Source organism: Melanerpes formicivorus, unplaced genomic scaffold, assembly GCF_026170545.1.
Source record: "Melanerpes formicivorus ecotype bairdi unplaced genomic scaffold, bMelFor1.0.p_v2 SCAF_34, whole genome shotgun sequence".
Lineage (NCBI taxonomy): Eukaryota > Metazoa > Chordata > Aves > Piciformes > Picidae > Melanerpes > Melanerpes formicivorus.
This window is the reverse complement of record NW_027142386.1, coordinates 2,036,168-2,053,162: the sequence shown is the minus strand read 5'-3', so window position 1 is coordinate 2,053,162 and position 16,995 is coordinate 2,036,168. Positions and strand designations below refer to the sequence as shown.

At 55.0% G+C, this 16,995-nt stretch overlaps 1 protein-coding gene across 1 annotated transcript in view; it reads left to right on the top strand.

Moving 5' to 3' along the window:
- Nucleotides 1–16,995, top strand: part of LMNB2 (lamin B2) — a 46,765-nt gene that overhangs the window by 17,109 nt on the left and 12,661 nt on the right. The window contains exons 3-9 of the mRNA XM_068156371.1: nt 3,313–3,469; nt 4,233–4,358; nt 8,157–8,327; nt 13,641–13,766; nt 13,910–14,130; nt 14,870–15,152; nt 16,037–16,144. Coding sequence (XP_068012472.1) covers nt 3,313–3,469; nt 4,233–4,358; nt 8,157–8,327; nt 13,641–13,766; nt 13,910–14,130; nt 14,870–15,152; nt 16,037–16,144 — 1,192 coding nt within the window. The remainder of the gene's footprint in view (nt 1–3,312; nt 3,470–4,232; nt 4,359–8,156; nt 8,328–13,640; nt 13,767–13,909; nt 14,131–14,869; nt 15,153–16,036; nt 16,145–16,995) is intronic.

Here is a 16,995-nt window from a genome sequence, read left to right as displayed (position 1 = left end):
TTGTTTGGTCTGCATGTCTCCTGCAAGCTGCTGAGCTTGAAGACACCACACATATGTTTGCAGAGCAGCATTCACAGCAACAGATTGGATCAATGCTGAAGAGATTGGTTCCAGTTAAATGAAAGCAAATGCAGAGAGCTGCACCAAGGGGAGAGCACAGGAGCCTTACTGCTCCAGTCTGCCACAAAAGAAATGTGTCTGTTTATTCTCTGCTGAAGCATGTAAAGGAATCCTGTCTGGAGGGCACAGCAGGACCCCACAGGCCAGCAGTTCTGCACAGTGAACCTGAGCATCCTCTTTTAGCATAGAGTTAATCAGGTTGGAAAAGACCTTGGAGATCATCAAGACCAACCTATCACCCAGCACCATCTGATCAACTCAACCATGGCACCAAGTGCCTCATCCAGTCTGCTCCTAAACACCTCCAGGGATGGGGACTCCACCACCTCCCTGGGCAGCACATCCCAATGGCTAACAACTCTCTCTGGGAAGAACTTTCTCCTCACCTCCAGCCTAAACCTCCCCTGGCACAGCTTGAGACTGTGTCCTCTTGTTCTGGTGATGGCTGCCTGGGAGAAGAGACCAACCCCCACCTGGCTACAACCTCCCTTCAGGGAGTTGGAGAGAGCAATGAGGTCTCCCCTGAGCCTCCTCTTCTCCAGGCTGAGCAACCCCAGCTCCCTCAGCCTCTCCTCACAGGGCTGTGCTCCAGACCCCTCCCCAGCTTTGTTGCCCTTCTCTGGACACCTTCCAGCAGCTCAACATCTTTCCTAAGCTGAGGGGCCCAGAATTTGACACAGGACTCAAGGTGTGGCCTCACCAGTGCTGAGCACAGGGCAGGATGAGCTCCCTGCTCCTACTGGCTACACTGTTCCTGATGCAGGCCAGGATGCCATTGGCCTTCTTGGCTGCCTGGGCACACTGCTGGCTCATGTTTAGCTGCTGTCAACCACTACCCCCAGGTCCCTCTCTGCCTGGCTGCTCTCAGCGACTCTGCCCCCAGCCTGGGGCACTGCCTGGGGTTGTTGTGGGCAATGTGTAGAACCCTGCACTTAGCTGTGTTCAATCTCCTGCCCTTGGCCTCTGCCTCTGTCCATATTGTAGTCACAGGCTAATGGGGAATTGAAGAGGACAGTCAAAGGAAGCAGAAGTTTGGGAGTCAGGAGGATATGTGCTGGGGAGCAAGGTGTTGGGGAGTGCAGACTGAACAGAGAGCTCTTTGAAGCCCAGAGGCAGCAGGGCTCTTCAGAGTTACTTCTGGGGCTTCTTAAAAGCAGCTCAGCTCAGCCACCACAGGCTGAAAGCTACAGCTCTATGAAAGAGAATTTTGAGGAAAGGGTGAGAGAAATGAATTGGGAGGTGAACAAAAAGCCATCCCCTGCATTCTGAGTGGTGCATGACTGGGACAGTGAGCTGGAGCTGCAGCAAGGCAGGGTGTTAGAGGGACAGGCAGGCACACAGTGGGCAGGAGGAACATGGCCTTGATGGTTGCTGTGAGGTAGCTGTTACAGCTCAAATCATCACGGTTAAAGTTACCAGAGTGACAAGCTCTGCTTGTAGTGAATGCTGCTGAGGAACCATAGAGTGGTGCAGGTTGGAAGAGACCTCCAGAGATCACCCAGTCCAAGCCCCGTGCCAGAGCAGGGTCACCCAGGGCAGGCCACAAAGGAACACATCCAGATGAGTCTTGGAAGTGTACAGAGCAGGAGACTCCACAACCTCTCTGGGCAGCCTGCCCCAGGCCTCCAGCACCCTCACACCAAAGAAGTTCCTCCTCATGCTGAGGTGGAACCTCCTGGGTTCCAGTTCGTATCCATTGTTCCTTGTCCTACCACTGGGCACCACCACAGAGAGCCTGGCACCTTCACCTTGCCCCCCACCCCTCTGGTATTTACAGACATGCATCAGATCCCTCTCAGCCTTCTCCTCTCCAGGCTAACCAGCCGTGGGGCTCTCACTCTCTCCTCATCACACAGATGTTCCAGGCTCTTCAGCATCCTCACAGCCTCTGCTGGACTCTCCCCAGCTGATCCCTGTCTCTCTTGACTTGGGGAGCCCAGAACTGGACACAGTATTCCAGGTGTGGTCTCTCCAGGTCAGAGTAGAGGGGAGGAGAGCCTCCCTAGGCCTGCTGGACATGAGTCTATTCCTGCAGGGTGACCCTGCTTCCATGCATTACCTGACCATGTGGGACCACAGCTGGGGCAAAAGCTTTGGCAGCTCCTGGGAGCCTGCTTCTTAGGAGCTGCACTGCAAAGTGAGAGGTGGCCTGGCAGGGCTGGGTTAACAGCTGGACTTGATGGTCTTCAAGTTCTCTCCCAGCCAAAATGATTCTGTGTCAGCAGTTGAGTGCTGTGCAGCAGTGAGCTGCAGGATGCCTCCACACCTTGTTTGGGGCCCAGCTTTATTGTCAGCCCTTAGCTGTCAGAGTGGCTTTTCCCTCACCTCCCAGCCATGTGTTCTCTGCTCAGCAGTGCATTTACAGCAGCTGCTACAAGCTGTGAGCTCTGGGAGAGTCACAGATTGCCTTGGGTTGGAAGGAACCCTCCGAGGTCATCTTGTCCAGCCCCCCTGCAGGCAGCAGAGACAGCTCCAGCTAGAGCAGGCTGCCCATGACCACAGCACATCTGACCCTGGATGTCTCCAGTGTTAGGGCCTCAACCACCTCCTTGGGCAACCTGTTCCAGTGCCTCCCCAGCCTCACTGTGCAGAGCTTCCTCCTGATGTCCACCCTAACCCTGCCCTGCTCCACTTTCAAACCATTGTCCCTCAGCCTATCCCCACAGCCCCTTCTGAGCAGTCCCTCCCCAGCCTGCCTGCAGCTCCCCTGCAGATATTGAAATGCAGCTCTGAGGTCTCCCTGGAGCTGCCTTCTCTGCAGGCTTTACAGCCCCAGCCTGTCTCCTTAGCAGAGGTTCTCCAGTCCTCTCATCACATTTGTGGCCTCCTCTGCACCTGCTCCAGCAGGTCGCTGTCCTTGTGCTGGGGGTCCATAGGTGCCACAGCACTGCAGGTGAGGTGTCACAGTGGGAGAAGCCTTCTCTTCAGGCAGAACAGCCCCAGCTCTCCCAGCCTGTCCCCATAGCAGAGGTTCTCCTGTCCTCTGCTCATCTCGGTGGCCTCCTCTGTTCCTGCTCTGGCTGCTCCCTGTCGCTGTGTGCTCCCGGAGCTGCTCTTCTGGCAGCGCTTGCAGGGTACCGCAGCAGCCCCCTAGCGGTGCAGGCATCCCGGGAGCGCTGTGAGCGCAGCAGCGGAGCGGCCGTGCTGGGGGCGTGTGCAGGCTCCTCCAAACACGGCTCCCTCTGCTTTCAGCTATAAGAAGAAAGATGCAGACCTGTCGGTGGCTCAGGGCCGCATCAAGGACCTGGAGGTGCTGTTCCACCGCAGCGAGGCCGAGCTCAACACCGTCCTGAACGAGAAGCGCAGCCTGGAGGCGGAGGTGGCCGACCTGCGCGCCCAGCTCGCCAAGGTAGGCCGGGGGCTGGCAGGCTGTGCTGCCTGACTTGCTTTCCTTTGCTCTTGCTGTAGAGCCTCAAACATCACTGCTCCAGCTGGCTCCTGGCTGAGCCTCTGCCTGCCCTGCTGCCTGTGAAGCGAAGTGGTGAGCGGTGCCTGGCAAGCCGGCAGAGCAGCAGGGGGGATGAAAAGCTTTGTGCCCAGCAAGGTTTGTGTTTGTCCTTTCTGCTGAGTGTTTCTATACTCAGGAGACAGCAGGTTGCTAAATGTTGTCCTTTGTAAAGTCCTGCATCGTTTCCAGCTTGTGCTGGAGTTCCTAAGGGGAGTGTGCTAGCAAGGGAAAGCACATGCAGCACTCTGGGCTTGAGGAGTTACCAGTCCTCAGCTCCACTGTTGAAGGAATCCTGCATTGTGCACACCAGCTCCACAGACTTGAGAGCTTGTTTGCCATGGCCATGAACACACACTCCTCCTTGGTTCCTTTGAGCATCAGGGGCTTGGATTTGTTGTTGGAATTGGTCACAGTATCACCAAGGTTGGAAGAGACCTCAAAGATCATCAAGTCCAACCTGTCACCATAGACCTCATGAGTAAACCACGGCACCAAGTGCCACATCCAGTCCCCTCTTGAACACCTCCAGGGATGGGGACTCCACCATCTCCCTGGGCAGCCCATTCCAAGGGCTAAGATGTCAAATGAAGACCATCAAGGGATCATGGATGGAAAAGAGGGACCTGGGCAGAATGAAAGCTTTCTCTTCCCAACTCTCTCCTAGGCTGAAGATGGTCATGCTGTGGCTAAGAAGCAGCTGGAGAAGGAGACACTCATGCGTGTGGACCTGGAGAACCGCTGCCAGAGCTTGCAAGAGGATCTGGATTTCAGGAAGAATGTGTTTGAGGAGGTACTGTCCACCCAGCAGCCTCAGCACAGCCTGCAATCTATGCAGCTTTTATTCCCCCGACTGTTAACTAGCCCAGGCAGGGGAGGTCAGTGTTAGCCTTGCTAGGAATGCACTGGAAAATGAAAGAGGGAGAGGCTGTGCAAGAGTTCCATGGTGAGGCAGTGGTGGGGCTGGCAGGAGAGCTAAGTGACAAGGGCATTGTTCCATGGGCTTCATGTAGCAGCTGGCTGCTGGGGGAAAGGGAAAGTCTTGTTCCCTCTCTAGTGCCCTGCTCCTTTCTCACACCAGCTCTGGTGCAGCCACCCTGCTCCTTGCAGGCCTGAGGTGAGGACCAGAGTTTTTGTGCAGTGAGTAATGGGAATGCAGAGGTGGGGAAGGGGAAGCATGACCTTCTGTACCAGCTTGTGATGAACACCTTGTGAGCACCATCTCTGAACCTTGGCTCTGCAGTGAGGTGGTGCCTGTGAGCAGCTGCCATCTGCTGGGGCCCTTTGTCCCACCCGTGCTGGCTGTGCTGTTTGGCTCTCCAAGCACCAAACCCTCTCAGCCCCATGAAGTGCTTGAGCTGAATTGTTGGCAGCTTAGTGGCTAAGTTGGGAGTGCCTGGGCTGGCTTGCGGGGCAGGGTTGTGTGGGTAAGCCAGGGCTTGGAGCAGGGCAGAGAAGCCAAGCACAGCAGTCACCCTGGGTCGTGCTGACTGCTGGCTCACTCCCATGCCCTGCACACAGCTGCAGTGACAGAACCATGGGTTGGGCCAGAGCCTTAGAGTAACTCTGCTTCCTGAGGAAAACTGTGGTGCTGCTGGCTGAAGGTGAAGCTAAATGAGACAGCAGAAGCTAATTTCAAAGCTTGCTGTGCTGAGGTGAGTGTTCCCTTGGCCACCCCTCAAGCTCTTTGATCCTTGCACAGACCAGTTCAATATGAGTAAAAAGGGAATTGGCTTCCTTTGGGTTTGTGAGCTCAGGGATTCAGTGAAAGTCTAGAGTTAGGACATCAAGGCTGGAAGTGTGGTAAGTGAAGCCTGCTTGTTGAGCTGCTTCGCTCAGCTCTTCACCTGATGCATTGTAGTCCACCCCAGATGCTTTGGTGCTCTCTGAGGGTTACTGCCTACAGTTACTGGGGGACTGCTGCTTGTTGGAGTTCTTAGTGTACAAATTGACCACAGAAGGGAAAGCTTCTTCCAGATGACACCAGGACACGTTGCTGTGAGCAGAGGCCATGTTTCTGAGGGTGTTTTTAGATGTAGAGAATTGCTGCAGTCATTTGCAAAGCTGCTGTGGCTTTCTGTTAGTCTGCTGTAAGTAGTGGAGTCCCCCAGGCATCACTGCTGGGTCCAGTCCTGTTCAACATCTTCATCAATGACATGGATGGAGGGACAGACAGACAGTCTGCTCAGCAAGGCTGCTGATGATACCAAACTGGGAGGCTTGGCTGAGAGACCTGAAGGCTGTGAGGCCATTCAGAGACTTGGACAGACTGAGAGCTGGGCAGGGAGGAACCTAATGAGGGTCAGCAAGGATGAGTGCAGAGTCCTGCAGCTGGGGAGGAAGAATAAACTGCAGCAGCACAGGTTGGGAGGGGATCTGCTGGGGAGCAGCCCCCAGGAGAAGGACCTGGGAGTGCTGGTGGGCAACAAGTTCTGCATGGGACAGCAGTCTGCCCTGGGGGCCAAGAAGGCCAATGGGCTCTGGGGTGCATTAAGAGGGGTGTGGCCAGCAGGGTAGGGAGGTTCTCCTCCCCCTCTACTCTGCCCTGCTGGAATATTGCACAGTTCTGGGCTCCCCAGTTCAGGAGGGACAGAGTCCAACAGAGGCTACAAGGATGCTGAAGGGACTGCAGCACTGCCTGGGGAGGAGAGGCTGAGAGCCCTGGGGGTGTTCAGTCTGGAGAGAAGCCTGAGAGGGGATCTGATCAATGTCTATCAATAGCTGAGGGCTGCTGGTCAGGAGGGAGGGGATAGGCTCTGCTCAGTTGCACCCTGGGATAGGACAAGGAAAACTTGCAGCATAGGAGGTTCCACCTCAACATGAGGGGGAACTTCTTCACTGTGAGGGTCACAGAGCACTGGAACAGGCTCCCCAGAGAGGTTGTGGAGTCTCCTTCTCTGGAGACTTTGCAGACCCATCTGGATGTGTTCCTCTGTGACCTGTGCTGGATTCCATGCTCCTGCTCTGGCAGGGGGTTGGACTGGGTGGACTCTGGAGGTCCCTTCCAACCCTAACATCCTCTGAGCCTGTGCTGGGACACCAGGCAAGCAAAGTCAGCTTTGCTTCACTTCACAGAATCACTGAGGTTGGAAGAGACCTCAAAGATCATCAAGTCCAACCTGGCACCACCGACCTCATGACCAGACCATGGCACCAAGTGCCATGAGTGAGGAACTTCTCTGCTCTTCCTCCTCAGGGCCCTGCTGCTACCATCAGGCCTCCTCCCAGTAGCAGAACCACTCCCTTCTTGTTCACCCAGCCCTGAGGGGAGAAATTGTTCCTTTCTCACACTGTGCATTCAGAGCTGGCCAAGCCTCTGCAGGGCTCAGCATGGTGAAGGGCGTGAGTGAGGCTTGCCTCACGAGCTGGGCCCAAGAGAACTAGAGCAGGGAACTTGCACTTCTCCCCCAGTGACAATTCCTTAGAGCAAACTCAGCCCAGAAATAAATATTTATGTCTTCAGGATTGCTTGGCTTGCTGCTTTACTCCTAACATAATCCAAATGTAATGAGTGGAGCTCACCCAGGCAGGCTTCAGCCAAAGAGGAGAGCTGCATGTGATTGGGATGGAAATGTGAAGGTGCAGCTTCTCTCTCTCCCTCTCTCTAATTATTGTTTCTCATTACATGTGAGTCACAAAAGGGCTTTATTTTCACTTGACTCCTTGCAGACTGTTCCTGTAGGGATGTGGATTGAGAAGAAAGAGTTTGTGGTGCAGCACCTGGAGTCTCTTTGCTGGGCAAAGATTAATTGTCTTCTTCTGCCCCCTCCCCTCGCCCCACCTTGGGACTTTGTGGCACAAAGCAGCTCAGCTTCAGCTGGACAGGGCTGGCTTTGAACCTGCTTTGAAGTTGGCTCACTGCAGAATTAGGTCCTGCCAAATGAGGAAATGGTTTATGGCTGAGGTGGTGTTAGGTCCATGGCTGGACTTGGTCTTAGAAGGCTTTTCCACCCCAAACACCTCTGTGAGAATGGTCACCTGCACCTCGTGGTGCCTGCAGCAGATCTTAGAGTCACAGAATGGTTTGGGCTGGAAGGGACCTCCAAAGCTCAGCCAGTCCAACCCCTCTGCACTCAGCAGGGACATCCTCCACTAGATCAGGTTGCCCAGAGCCCTGTCCAGCCTCACCTTGAGCATCTCCAGGGATGGAGCCTCAACCACCTCCCTGGGCAACCTGTTGCAGTGTTCCAGCAGCCTCCTGGTGCAGAACTTGTTCCTCACATCCAATCTCAATCTGCTCTGCTCTAGGTTGAAGCCATTGCCCCTGGTGCTGTCCCTGCAGGCCTTTGGGAACAGTCTCTCTGCAGCCTTCTTGTAGCCCCTTCAGGTCCTGGCAGACTGCTCTAAGGTGTCCCTGGAGCCTTCTCTTCTTCAGGCTGAACCCCCCCAGCTCCTTCAGCCTGTCCTTGTAGCAGAGCTGCTCCAACCCCCTGGTTATCTTCATGGGACTGTTGTGTCTTAGGCTTCAATGAGTTTGGTTCCTGTTTACTAAACAATTAGTACTGAGATGGTGAATTGTGGTCTGGGTGTGATTGCTTGTGCTGTTTGCCCTGATGTGGGTTTGTGTCCCCCCCCTTTGTCCTGTGTGCAGGAGATCAGGGAAACCAGGAAGCGCCACGAGCACCGCCTGATCGAGGTGGACACCAGCCGCCAGCAGGAGTACGAGTCCAAGATGACCCAGGCCCTGGAGGACCTGAGGAACCAGCATGATGAGCAAGTCAAGCTCTACAAAATGGAGCTGGAGCAGACCTACCAGGCTAAGGTAACCACTGCTGGCCACAGCAGCGGCAGGCAGGAGGTGCAGCTGGGGGGAGGGAAGCTTCCCTCAGCCCTGCCGGCCGCCTGGGAGGAGCCGATGGGAGGAAGCTTTGTCCCAGTGTTCAGATTGCCTCCTCTGCTGGTGGGGCACAGCTGCCTTTCCAGCCAGAGCTGGGAGTAGCTTTAGCCTTTTAGGCTTTTTATCTTTTAGAAAAGCCTAAAAAGAAAATAAATAACCACCACCACCCCCCTCAAGCCAGCACCTTCCCAGGAATCAGAGGAGCTTTGTTTCACTCCTCACTCCTATGGGCACAGCAGGTGGGAGAACCAGAGATTACTTAGCAAAAGAGCAGACTCATTTGCTCAGGACTCCAAAGAAAATCATGAGAGGGTCTGAAGCTTTGGGAGAGTCCCCTTGAAAAGTGTCACTTGAAAACAGAGGAGGTCTACAGAAAGGCTTGGAACTGTGGAGCAGTGCAGAGGACACCATGGGGACAGTGGATGGCAAGCAACAGACAATGCCTTCTGCTGGAAGGATGTTCTTTCTTCATGCCACAGATCCATTTCTTCCTCCAGAATGGAGGGGGTGTAGGAGACCTGGGCATTGGCTGTAAGAAGCTGGAGGGAAGGGTTGGTTTGCTTGTGCAAGGGCTCCACTTCAGCATGGGCTTGTGCATGGATGCAGTGAGCTTGCCAAATGCAGACACAGTGAGAGAGCCTCCACTGCCCCTTGCATTGTCACTTCTGCTGTGCCCTTCACAAAGCTCCTCCTGCCACTGCCCCTTGCATTGTCACTTCTGCTGTGCCCTTCACAAAGCTCTTCCTGGCCCCAGGACTCCTCTCAGTAAACCTTCTCAGATGTCAGTGATCCATGGGTAAATTACTGGATGTGGTTTCACTGGTGGTGGGGAAACTTCAGGCAAGGTACTGGGAGTTTCTTGAGCAGCTTTGGTGATGAAAACCACGGGGTGTGAACTGCAAATCGTGGAATGGTTTGGGTGAGAAGGGATCTTTAAAGCTCATCCCCAACCAGAGCAGGTTGCTCAAGAGCCCCAAACAGCCTGATCTGCAATGGTGCCAGGCATGAGGCAGCTCCAGCCTCTCTGGGCAGCCTGGGCCAGAGGCTCTCACCACTCTCAGCATCAAAAATACCTCTCTTGTCTCCAGTCTGAATCTTCTTCTTTTGGTTCCAAACCATCCCCCCATGTCCTGTCCCAACAGACCCTGCTCCAAGCTCTGTCCCCAGCTTTCTGCTCAGCCCTTTAAGCACTGCAAGGCCACCAGAAGGTCTCCCTGGAGCCTTCTCCAATCCAGGCTGCCCAAGCCCAACTCTCTCAGCCTGGCCTCCCAGCAGAGGGCTTCCAGCCCTGCCAGCACTGCTGTGGCCTCCTCTGGCCCTGCTCCACCAGGTCCCTGTCTGTGCTGAGGCCTCCAGAGCTGCCCCAGCACTGCAGGGAGGGTCTCAGCAGAGCAGAGGGAGGATGTGAACACATGGAGGGATTCAGTCCAGGAGAATGCTTCTGAAACTTCTCCAGTATTTGCCCTCTCAGTTTATCTGCCAGGTGGAGCAGGTGAGTAGAATGCAGCTCACTCAGAAGGAAGAAGCAGTAGGGCTTTTGTGAGGTAAAAGAATGATTTCCCAGGGCTGAGTGAAACTGAGCAAAGTTTGAGCAGTGGTTTGGCAAAGTTCACCTTGGGAATGGCTGCATGCAAGGAGCACAAAGGAAAAGTGAGTTTAAAGTGATTCACAGAGAGCCTGGAGACACAAGGAGGAAGGAGAACTCTCCCACTGAGTCACAAGGTCCAGGGTGGACTCACCTGCTTCCTAAACTCCTTTTGGAGCCTAGGCATGGGTGGATCCCATTCTAGTCTTGACTTGGTCAAGTGTTTATGTCTAGTGGAAGTATCCATACAGTGCTCACAGTAACACTGAGTACCTGCATGGATTGGTGATGCTTCCTGCTAGTAATTCTGGTTGGCAGCAGCTGCAGATGAGCCAGGGTGTGCTCAGGGGGCAAGAAAGCCACCAGCACCCTGGTCTGGATCAGCAATGGTGTGGCCAGCAGGAGCAGGCCAGTGATCTCACCCCTGTGATGGGCACTGCTGAGGCTGCATCTCAAGTACTGTGCCCAGTTTTGGGTCCCTCACTCCAAGAAGGACACTGAAGGGCTGGAGCAGGTCCAGAGAAGACCAAAAAAGGTGGGGAAGGGTCTGGAGAACAGGGCTGGGGAGGAGCAGCTGAGGGAGCTGGGGGTGGTTAGTGTGGAGAAGAAGAGGCTGAGGGAGACCTCATTGCTCTCTGCAGCTCCTGAGAGGAGGCTGAAGCCAGGTGGGGGTAGGGCTCTGCTCCCAGGTGATAGGAGAGGAAATGGCCTGGAATTGTGCCAGGGGAGGGTTAGGTTGGAGAGGAGGAAGAATTTCTTTGCTGGAGGAGTGGTCAGGGATTGGCACAGGCTGCCCAGGGAGGTGGTGGAGTCCCCATGCCTGGGTGAGGTGCTCAGGGCTGTGTGGAGGGAGGTGTTTGGCTCTGGCTGGACTCAAGGTCCTTAAAGGCTCTGCCAACCAGGCCATTCTGTGGCTGCATGAATTCAGCTGCTGCCAGTTGCTTAGTGAGGGTCTCTCAGGTAAGGGATCTCTCTGCCTGGGGTAAGGAGGGGTCTGTTAGTCTCAGGTGAGGAATCTTTCACCTTACAGGCATCCCTGCTGAAGGACAGGGTCACCTGGCAAGCAGTCCAGCTGCCAGTCAGGGGGAGCACAACCTGGGCCCATGCTGAGAGAGTTGGGGCTGTTCAGCCTGGAGAAGAGAAGGCTCCAGGGAGACCTCAGAGCAGCCATCCAGGCTTGGGGACTCCACCACCTCCCTGGGCAGCACATTCCAATCCCTGAGCACTCTTGCTGGGGAAAAAGTGTTCCTAATACCCAGTCTAAACCTTCCTAGTTGTAGCTTGAGGCCATTCCCTCTTGTTCTATCACTAATTGCCTCTGAGAAGAGACCAGCTCCAGCCTCTCTGCAGTGTCCTTTCAGGTAGTTGCAGAGAGCAATGAGGTCTCCCCTCAGCCTCCTCTTTTCCAAACTAAACAGCCCCAGCTCCCTCAGGAAGCCTCCCTCAGGATCCTCCTCAAAGCTCCTCTTGAGCCACTGCTCACCCAGCTTGGATTTGTGCTTGGGATTGCCCTGCCCCAGATGTGGAACCTGGCACTTGGCCTTGCTGAGCTCCACCAGGTGGGCAGCAGCTCTGCAGAGAACAGGTGCTCAGTGCAGCGAGCAGCCTTGGCAGCGCTCACAGGAGCCAGGGACAGGGAATGTTTGTCCAGCAAGGTGTCTGCATGGACTGGGCACAGGCTGAGGAGAAGCTCCTGGGTAGAGCATGCCCTGTAGAAACAGAGTCTGCAAAACACAGACTTGGAGAATGAAAAAGGGACAAGATTTGAAGAGGGGCTGAGAAGTGAAGCTGCTTTTGTCCCCTATCCAAGGATGGGGATTGCTGGGGATGAGGCTGGAATGCAGAGGGAGGAGCAGGCTTAGCTGTGGGCTTCCTCTTGTGGATTTCTGGGTGGAGATGTGTTCAGAGAGCCTGAGCTGCCAAGGAGCAGGCTGTCATGGCAGGTTGTTACATGTGGTTGGTGAGCAGGTCTTGGGCAGAAGCTCACTTCTGGCTGTGGCCACAGTCTTTGACAGTAAGCAAGGGAAGTCCTGGCTGAGGATGTGGCACGGTGCCAGCGCAGCTGAGGTGAATGGTTGGCAGCATGCACAGAACTTCTCATTCTGAGCTCAACAGGAAGTGTTGGAGCATGGAGCTGCCTTGAAGCTCCTGCAAAGCCCTCAGCCTAAAGAGGACTCTTGTGAATTTCCTTCCCACCCCAGAGCCTGGGGAGCAGCAGAGCTAATGAAGGTTGTGCAGTGCCCAAGGAACTGCTCTGCCTGTTCTTGGGACAGGGAGAGTTGAGTTGCTGGTTGGGTTCTGTGCTGTGTAGCAGAGGTGCTGAACTCAGCTGCATGGACAGATTTTCTAGGTAGCTACTTTGAAACTTAGCCTGTCACAGCTGCCAGCTGTCAGATTCAGCTCCACTTAGCCTTAGCCACCAGACATGAAGGTTGTTGGCTTGGTGAGGTGGAGAGAAACTGAAACCAAAGTATCTGGTGGCAGCTGTTGGGGAAAGAATGTAGCCTAAAGGATAGGATGTCAGCTGGAGTGCTGGGGGGGGTGGCTTTACTCCTTCTTGGAAAGGTAGAGGGTGATACAGAGACCAGCAAGGAAGGCAGTCAAGAGTGTGAGCTGGGTCCTGCACAAGGAAAGCTGAAAATAAAACTCCTTGGGAGAGGAGATAGGTTGAGAAAAGGGAAAGGTCCAGCAGGTGCCTGGGAATGGATCAGTAGCACAGGGAAAGGGAATGAGGAGTGATTGTTTCTTACTTCTCAGTAGCAGCAGGGGCAGGGAGTGTCCAGCTGCAGACTCAGAAGGAACAAAAGAAGGTTGTTCTTCATGGAGGTAAACTTCTTGCCCCATTAATTCCAAAGGCAGAGGCAAATTCCTGCCTGAGGTATGGCAGGCACCAGAACACTGCCTCTGGCTTGGCAAGGCCCTGAGCTGCAGGCAGCTCAGACACAAGCCCTGTGGGGTGTTGCATTGAGCTTAGTGCCTGGGTGTCAGGGAGCTGTCAGACCAGGAGGTGACTCAGGCAGGCTCTGCTCTGACCTGCTGTAGTGTTCTTACAGCCAGGCAGAGAGAGGGGTCACAGGAGCCGGGGCTCTGAGAAACCCCAAGGCTGTGTAATGGAGGGGCTAGGAGACAGTGGCTTCAACAGCAAAGCCACATCCTGTGGGAACAGGACTGAATGTTGAGCTTGGATAGCTTGTTACAAAGTCATGGAGTGACAGGGGATAGCTTCAGGCTGGGAGGAGCTGGATTTAGGTGAGACTTCACAAGGAGATTCTTCCCCATGAGGGTGCTGAGCAGGATGCCCAGAGAGGCTGTGATGGTTCCAAGCCTGGTAGTGTTCAAGGCCAGGCTGGATGAGGCCTTGAGCAAGCTGGGCTGGTGGGAGGTATCCCTGCTCATGGCAGGGGGTTGGGACTGGATGATCTTGAAGGTCCCTTCCAACCCAACCCATTCCATGACAGAAGTTTTGCTGGTCCTTGGGGCACTGCCTTGGCTTTGTGTGGCTCTTACTCAGCAAATTTCCAGCTACCTTTGCTTCAGGTTAAGTAGCCTCTTGTTGGTTTGTTTTTTTACCAGAAGGATGTTTGCAGGACACTTAACAACCCTTCTCCTACATGAACTCACTGCAAGTAACCTGTTGCAAACTTGCCTTGCAGCTGGAGAATGCCAAGCTGTCCTCTGACCAGAACGACAAAGCTGCCGGGGCTGCTCGCGAGGAGCTGAAGGAGGCTCGCATGAGGATAGAGACCCTCACCTACCAGCTCTCCAGCCTGCAGAAACAGGTAAAGGCACTGCCCCTGGGGGCTGGCTGTGACATCTCTGCCCCTTGAGCTGCTTCATTACCTTCCTTCATGGACCTGTACCCTTTGTGCCGTACCCGGTGGATGCCCACTGGGCGCCTGCTGACTCTCTCCTGTCCCCCTAGGCCAGCGCGGCGGAGGACCGCGTCCGGGAGCTGGAGGAGATGATGGCTGGGGAGAGGGAGAAGTTCAGGAAGATGCTAGATGCAAAGGAGAGAGAGATGACAGACATGAGGGACCAGATGCAGCTGCAGCTTACAGAGTACCAGGAGCTGCTGGATGTGAAGCTGGCACTGGACATGGAGATCAGTGCTTACAGGAAACTCCTGGAAGGAGAAGAGGAAAGGTAGGTGCAGACTCCACCTTCTTCCCTGAGCACCAGGCACTGGGATTTGCATTCCTTACACTGCTTTTTACAGCAGCTGAGCAGGAAGGCTCCAGAACCTGAAGGGGCTGCAGGAGAGCTGGACAGGGACTTCTTATAGGGGCTTGTCGGGACAGGCAAGGGGCAGTGACTTTGAGCTGGGAGAGGGAAGATTCAGAGTGGAACTGCATTTCAGTATCTGGAGGGGAGCTGCAGGCAGGCTGAGGAGGGACTGCTCAGAAGGGGCTGTGGGGAGAGGCCAAGGGGCAATGGTTTGAAAGTGGAGCAGGGCAGAGTTAGGCTGGACATCAGCAGGAAGCTCTACACAATGAGGGTGGGGAGACACTGGCACAGGTTGCCCAGGGAGGTGGTTGAGGCTCCATCCCTGGAGACATTCAGGCTCAGCCTGGCTGTGTCCCTGTGCAGCCTGCCCTGGCTGGAGCTGTCCCTGCTGCCTGCAGGGGGGTTGGACAAGATGCCCTTGGAGGGTCCCTTGCTATGCAGTGGAGTCTGTGGAGCTGTGCAGTCCTCACTGGCAGTGCTTTCCCTGGCACACAGAACTATGCTACCAGGACACCTCCCCCCTTCTGCTGCCTGCAGTCCTGAGGGGCTCAGCCGGGCTGCTCTCCCCCCGGGCTGGGTGCTGTGAGTGCAGCAGCTGCTGGCTTTGTGTGGGACCTGTCTGGAGCAGTCACTGAGACGCTGGCTTCCTTGTGCTCAGGTTGAAGCTGTCTCCAAGCCCCTCCTCCCGTGTCACCGTGTCCCGGGCCACCTCCAGCAGCAGCAGCAGCAGCACCTCCCTCATCCGCTCCTCCCGCGGCAAGCGGAAACGCTTGGAGGCAGAGGAGCTGTCCGGCACCAGCGGCATCGGCACCGGCAGCATCAGCGGCAGCAGCAGCAGCAGCTTCCAGATGTCCCAGCAGGCTTCAGCCACAGGAAGCATCAGCATAGAGGAGATAGACCTGGAGGGCAAATATGTTCAGCTGAAGAACAACTCGGAGAAGGTGAGGGTCAGCAGAGCTCCTGCAGGGCCCCCAGGAGCAGCTCCACTGAGCTCTTGCACACAGCCTTTGGCAGCACAGGGGAGCTTGGAGAGCAGGAGCTGAGCCACAAGGGGCAGCATCCTGCCCTGATTCACAGGGACACTTGGAAGCTGAAGTGCTGGCATGAGAGGGGAATGCCTCTGGAGGAAGGGCTGAGAGGCCTGGGGCTGGTTAGTGTGGAGAGAAGGCTGAGAGGGGATCTCATTAATGTCTGCAAATATCTTCAGGGTGGGTGTCAAGAACAGGAGGCCAGGCTGGGCCAGGCTCTTCTCAGTGATGTGCTGTGACACACCAGGTGCAGTGGACACAGCCTGGAACCCAGGAGGTTCCACCTCAACATGAGGAGAAACTTTGGGGTGAGGCTGCTGGAGGCCTGGAGCAGGCTGCCCAGAGAGGTTGTGGAGTCTCCTTCTGTGGAGACCTTCAAGACCCATCTGTGTTCCTGTGTGACCTGCTCAGGGTGATCCTGCTCTGGCAGGGGGGGCTGAACCTCCAGAGATCCCCTCCAACCACCACCATTCTATGACTCTGATGTGTGCTGTGGGGAAGAGAGCAGAGTTTGTGTCCCAGATACCTGAGCATGTTCATGCACACAGCCCTGCTGGCCCCAGGCAGAACCTTTTGGTGTGCACTGTGGATCTTGCTGGCTGCCCTCATGGCAGTTACACTTCAGACTGGGAGTGGGCACAGAAAAAAACTTTCAAGTGGGAGTGCAGTGTCTAACAGGCATGCAAATAGATTTCTATTTACATTATTCTAATGACAAAGAGACCTAGAGAAAGCTCTGGGGCCTGCTTGCTCTGTTTTGCTCACCCTGAATAACCTTTTGACTCTCTCTCCCCCAGGATCAGTCTTTGGGTAACTGGAGGCTGAAGAGACAAATTGGAGATGGAGAAGAAATTGCTTACAAATTTACTCCCAAGTATGTCCTCAGAGCTGGGCAGACTGTAACAGTAAGTGGAGCTCTCAGTATCTTCAACCCCCCCTTCTGCTGCTGGTACTGTGGCCAGTGTGAAGCTGACATGGGCTGGGTAACCTCTGCTTCCATGGAGCTCACTTCAGAGGAGCAGGAATTCAGTCAGAAAAAGGTGGAAGAGAAATGAGGAAGGGCTTACTGTAGTGAGAGGATGAGAGGGAAATGATTGAAGCTTGAGGAGGGCAGATTGAGAGTGGAGATGAGGAAGAAATTGTTGAGAGTGAGGGTGGGGAGAGCCTGGCACAGGCTGCCCAGGGAGGCTGTGGCTGCCTCCTGCCTGGGGGTGTTCAAGGCCAGGCTGGATGAGGCTTGAGCAAGCTGTGCTGGGGGGAGGTGTCCCTGCCCATGGCAGGGGGTTGGAACCTGATCTTTAAAGTCCTTTCCAACCCAAACCTATCAATGAAACTGCATTTCTGCCTGTGCCCCAAACTGGCAGACACTGAGGTGCTCATAAAGCTGAAGGTATCTCAGGGCAGGGGGGGAGTCAAGGCCTGTTTCAGACACCTTTCCCTGGCTTTGGGACAGGAATCCTCCTGAACATCATCATGGAACAACACTGCAGGGCACTCATTCAGTCTGGTTAGGCTGGAGTTAAGTTCAGGACAAGACATTCTCAGCCTGCAAGAGTTGCTTTTCTGGGGTTTGGATTTTATTCTCAGTCTGCACCAAACACTCTTTCAGAGGGGGGAAAGAAAATTGACTTTCAGTCAGCTTCAGGTACTTCTGCCTGAGCATCAACTGCTCAAAGGAAAGCTTAGTTTGATAGACTTAACCAAGCTGCCTTTGTGTCTTGGCCCCACAGAGTGCAGTCCCTGAGGCAGTGCTGGG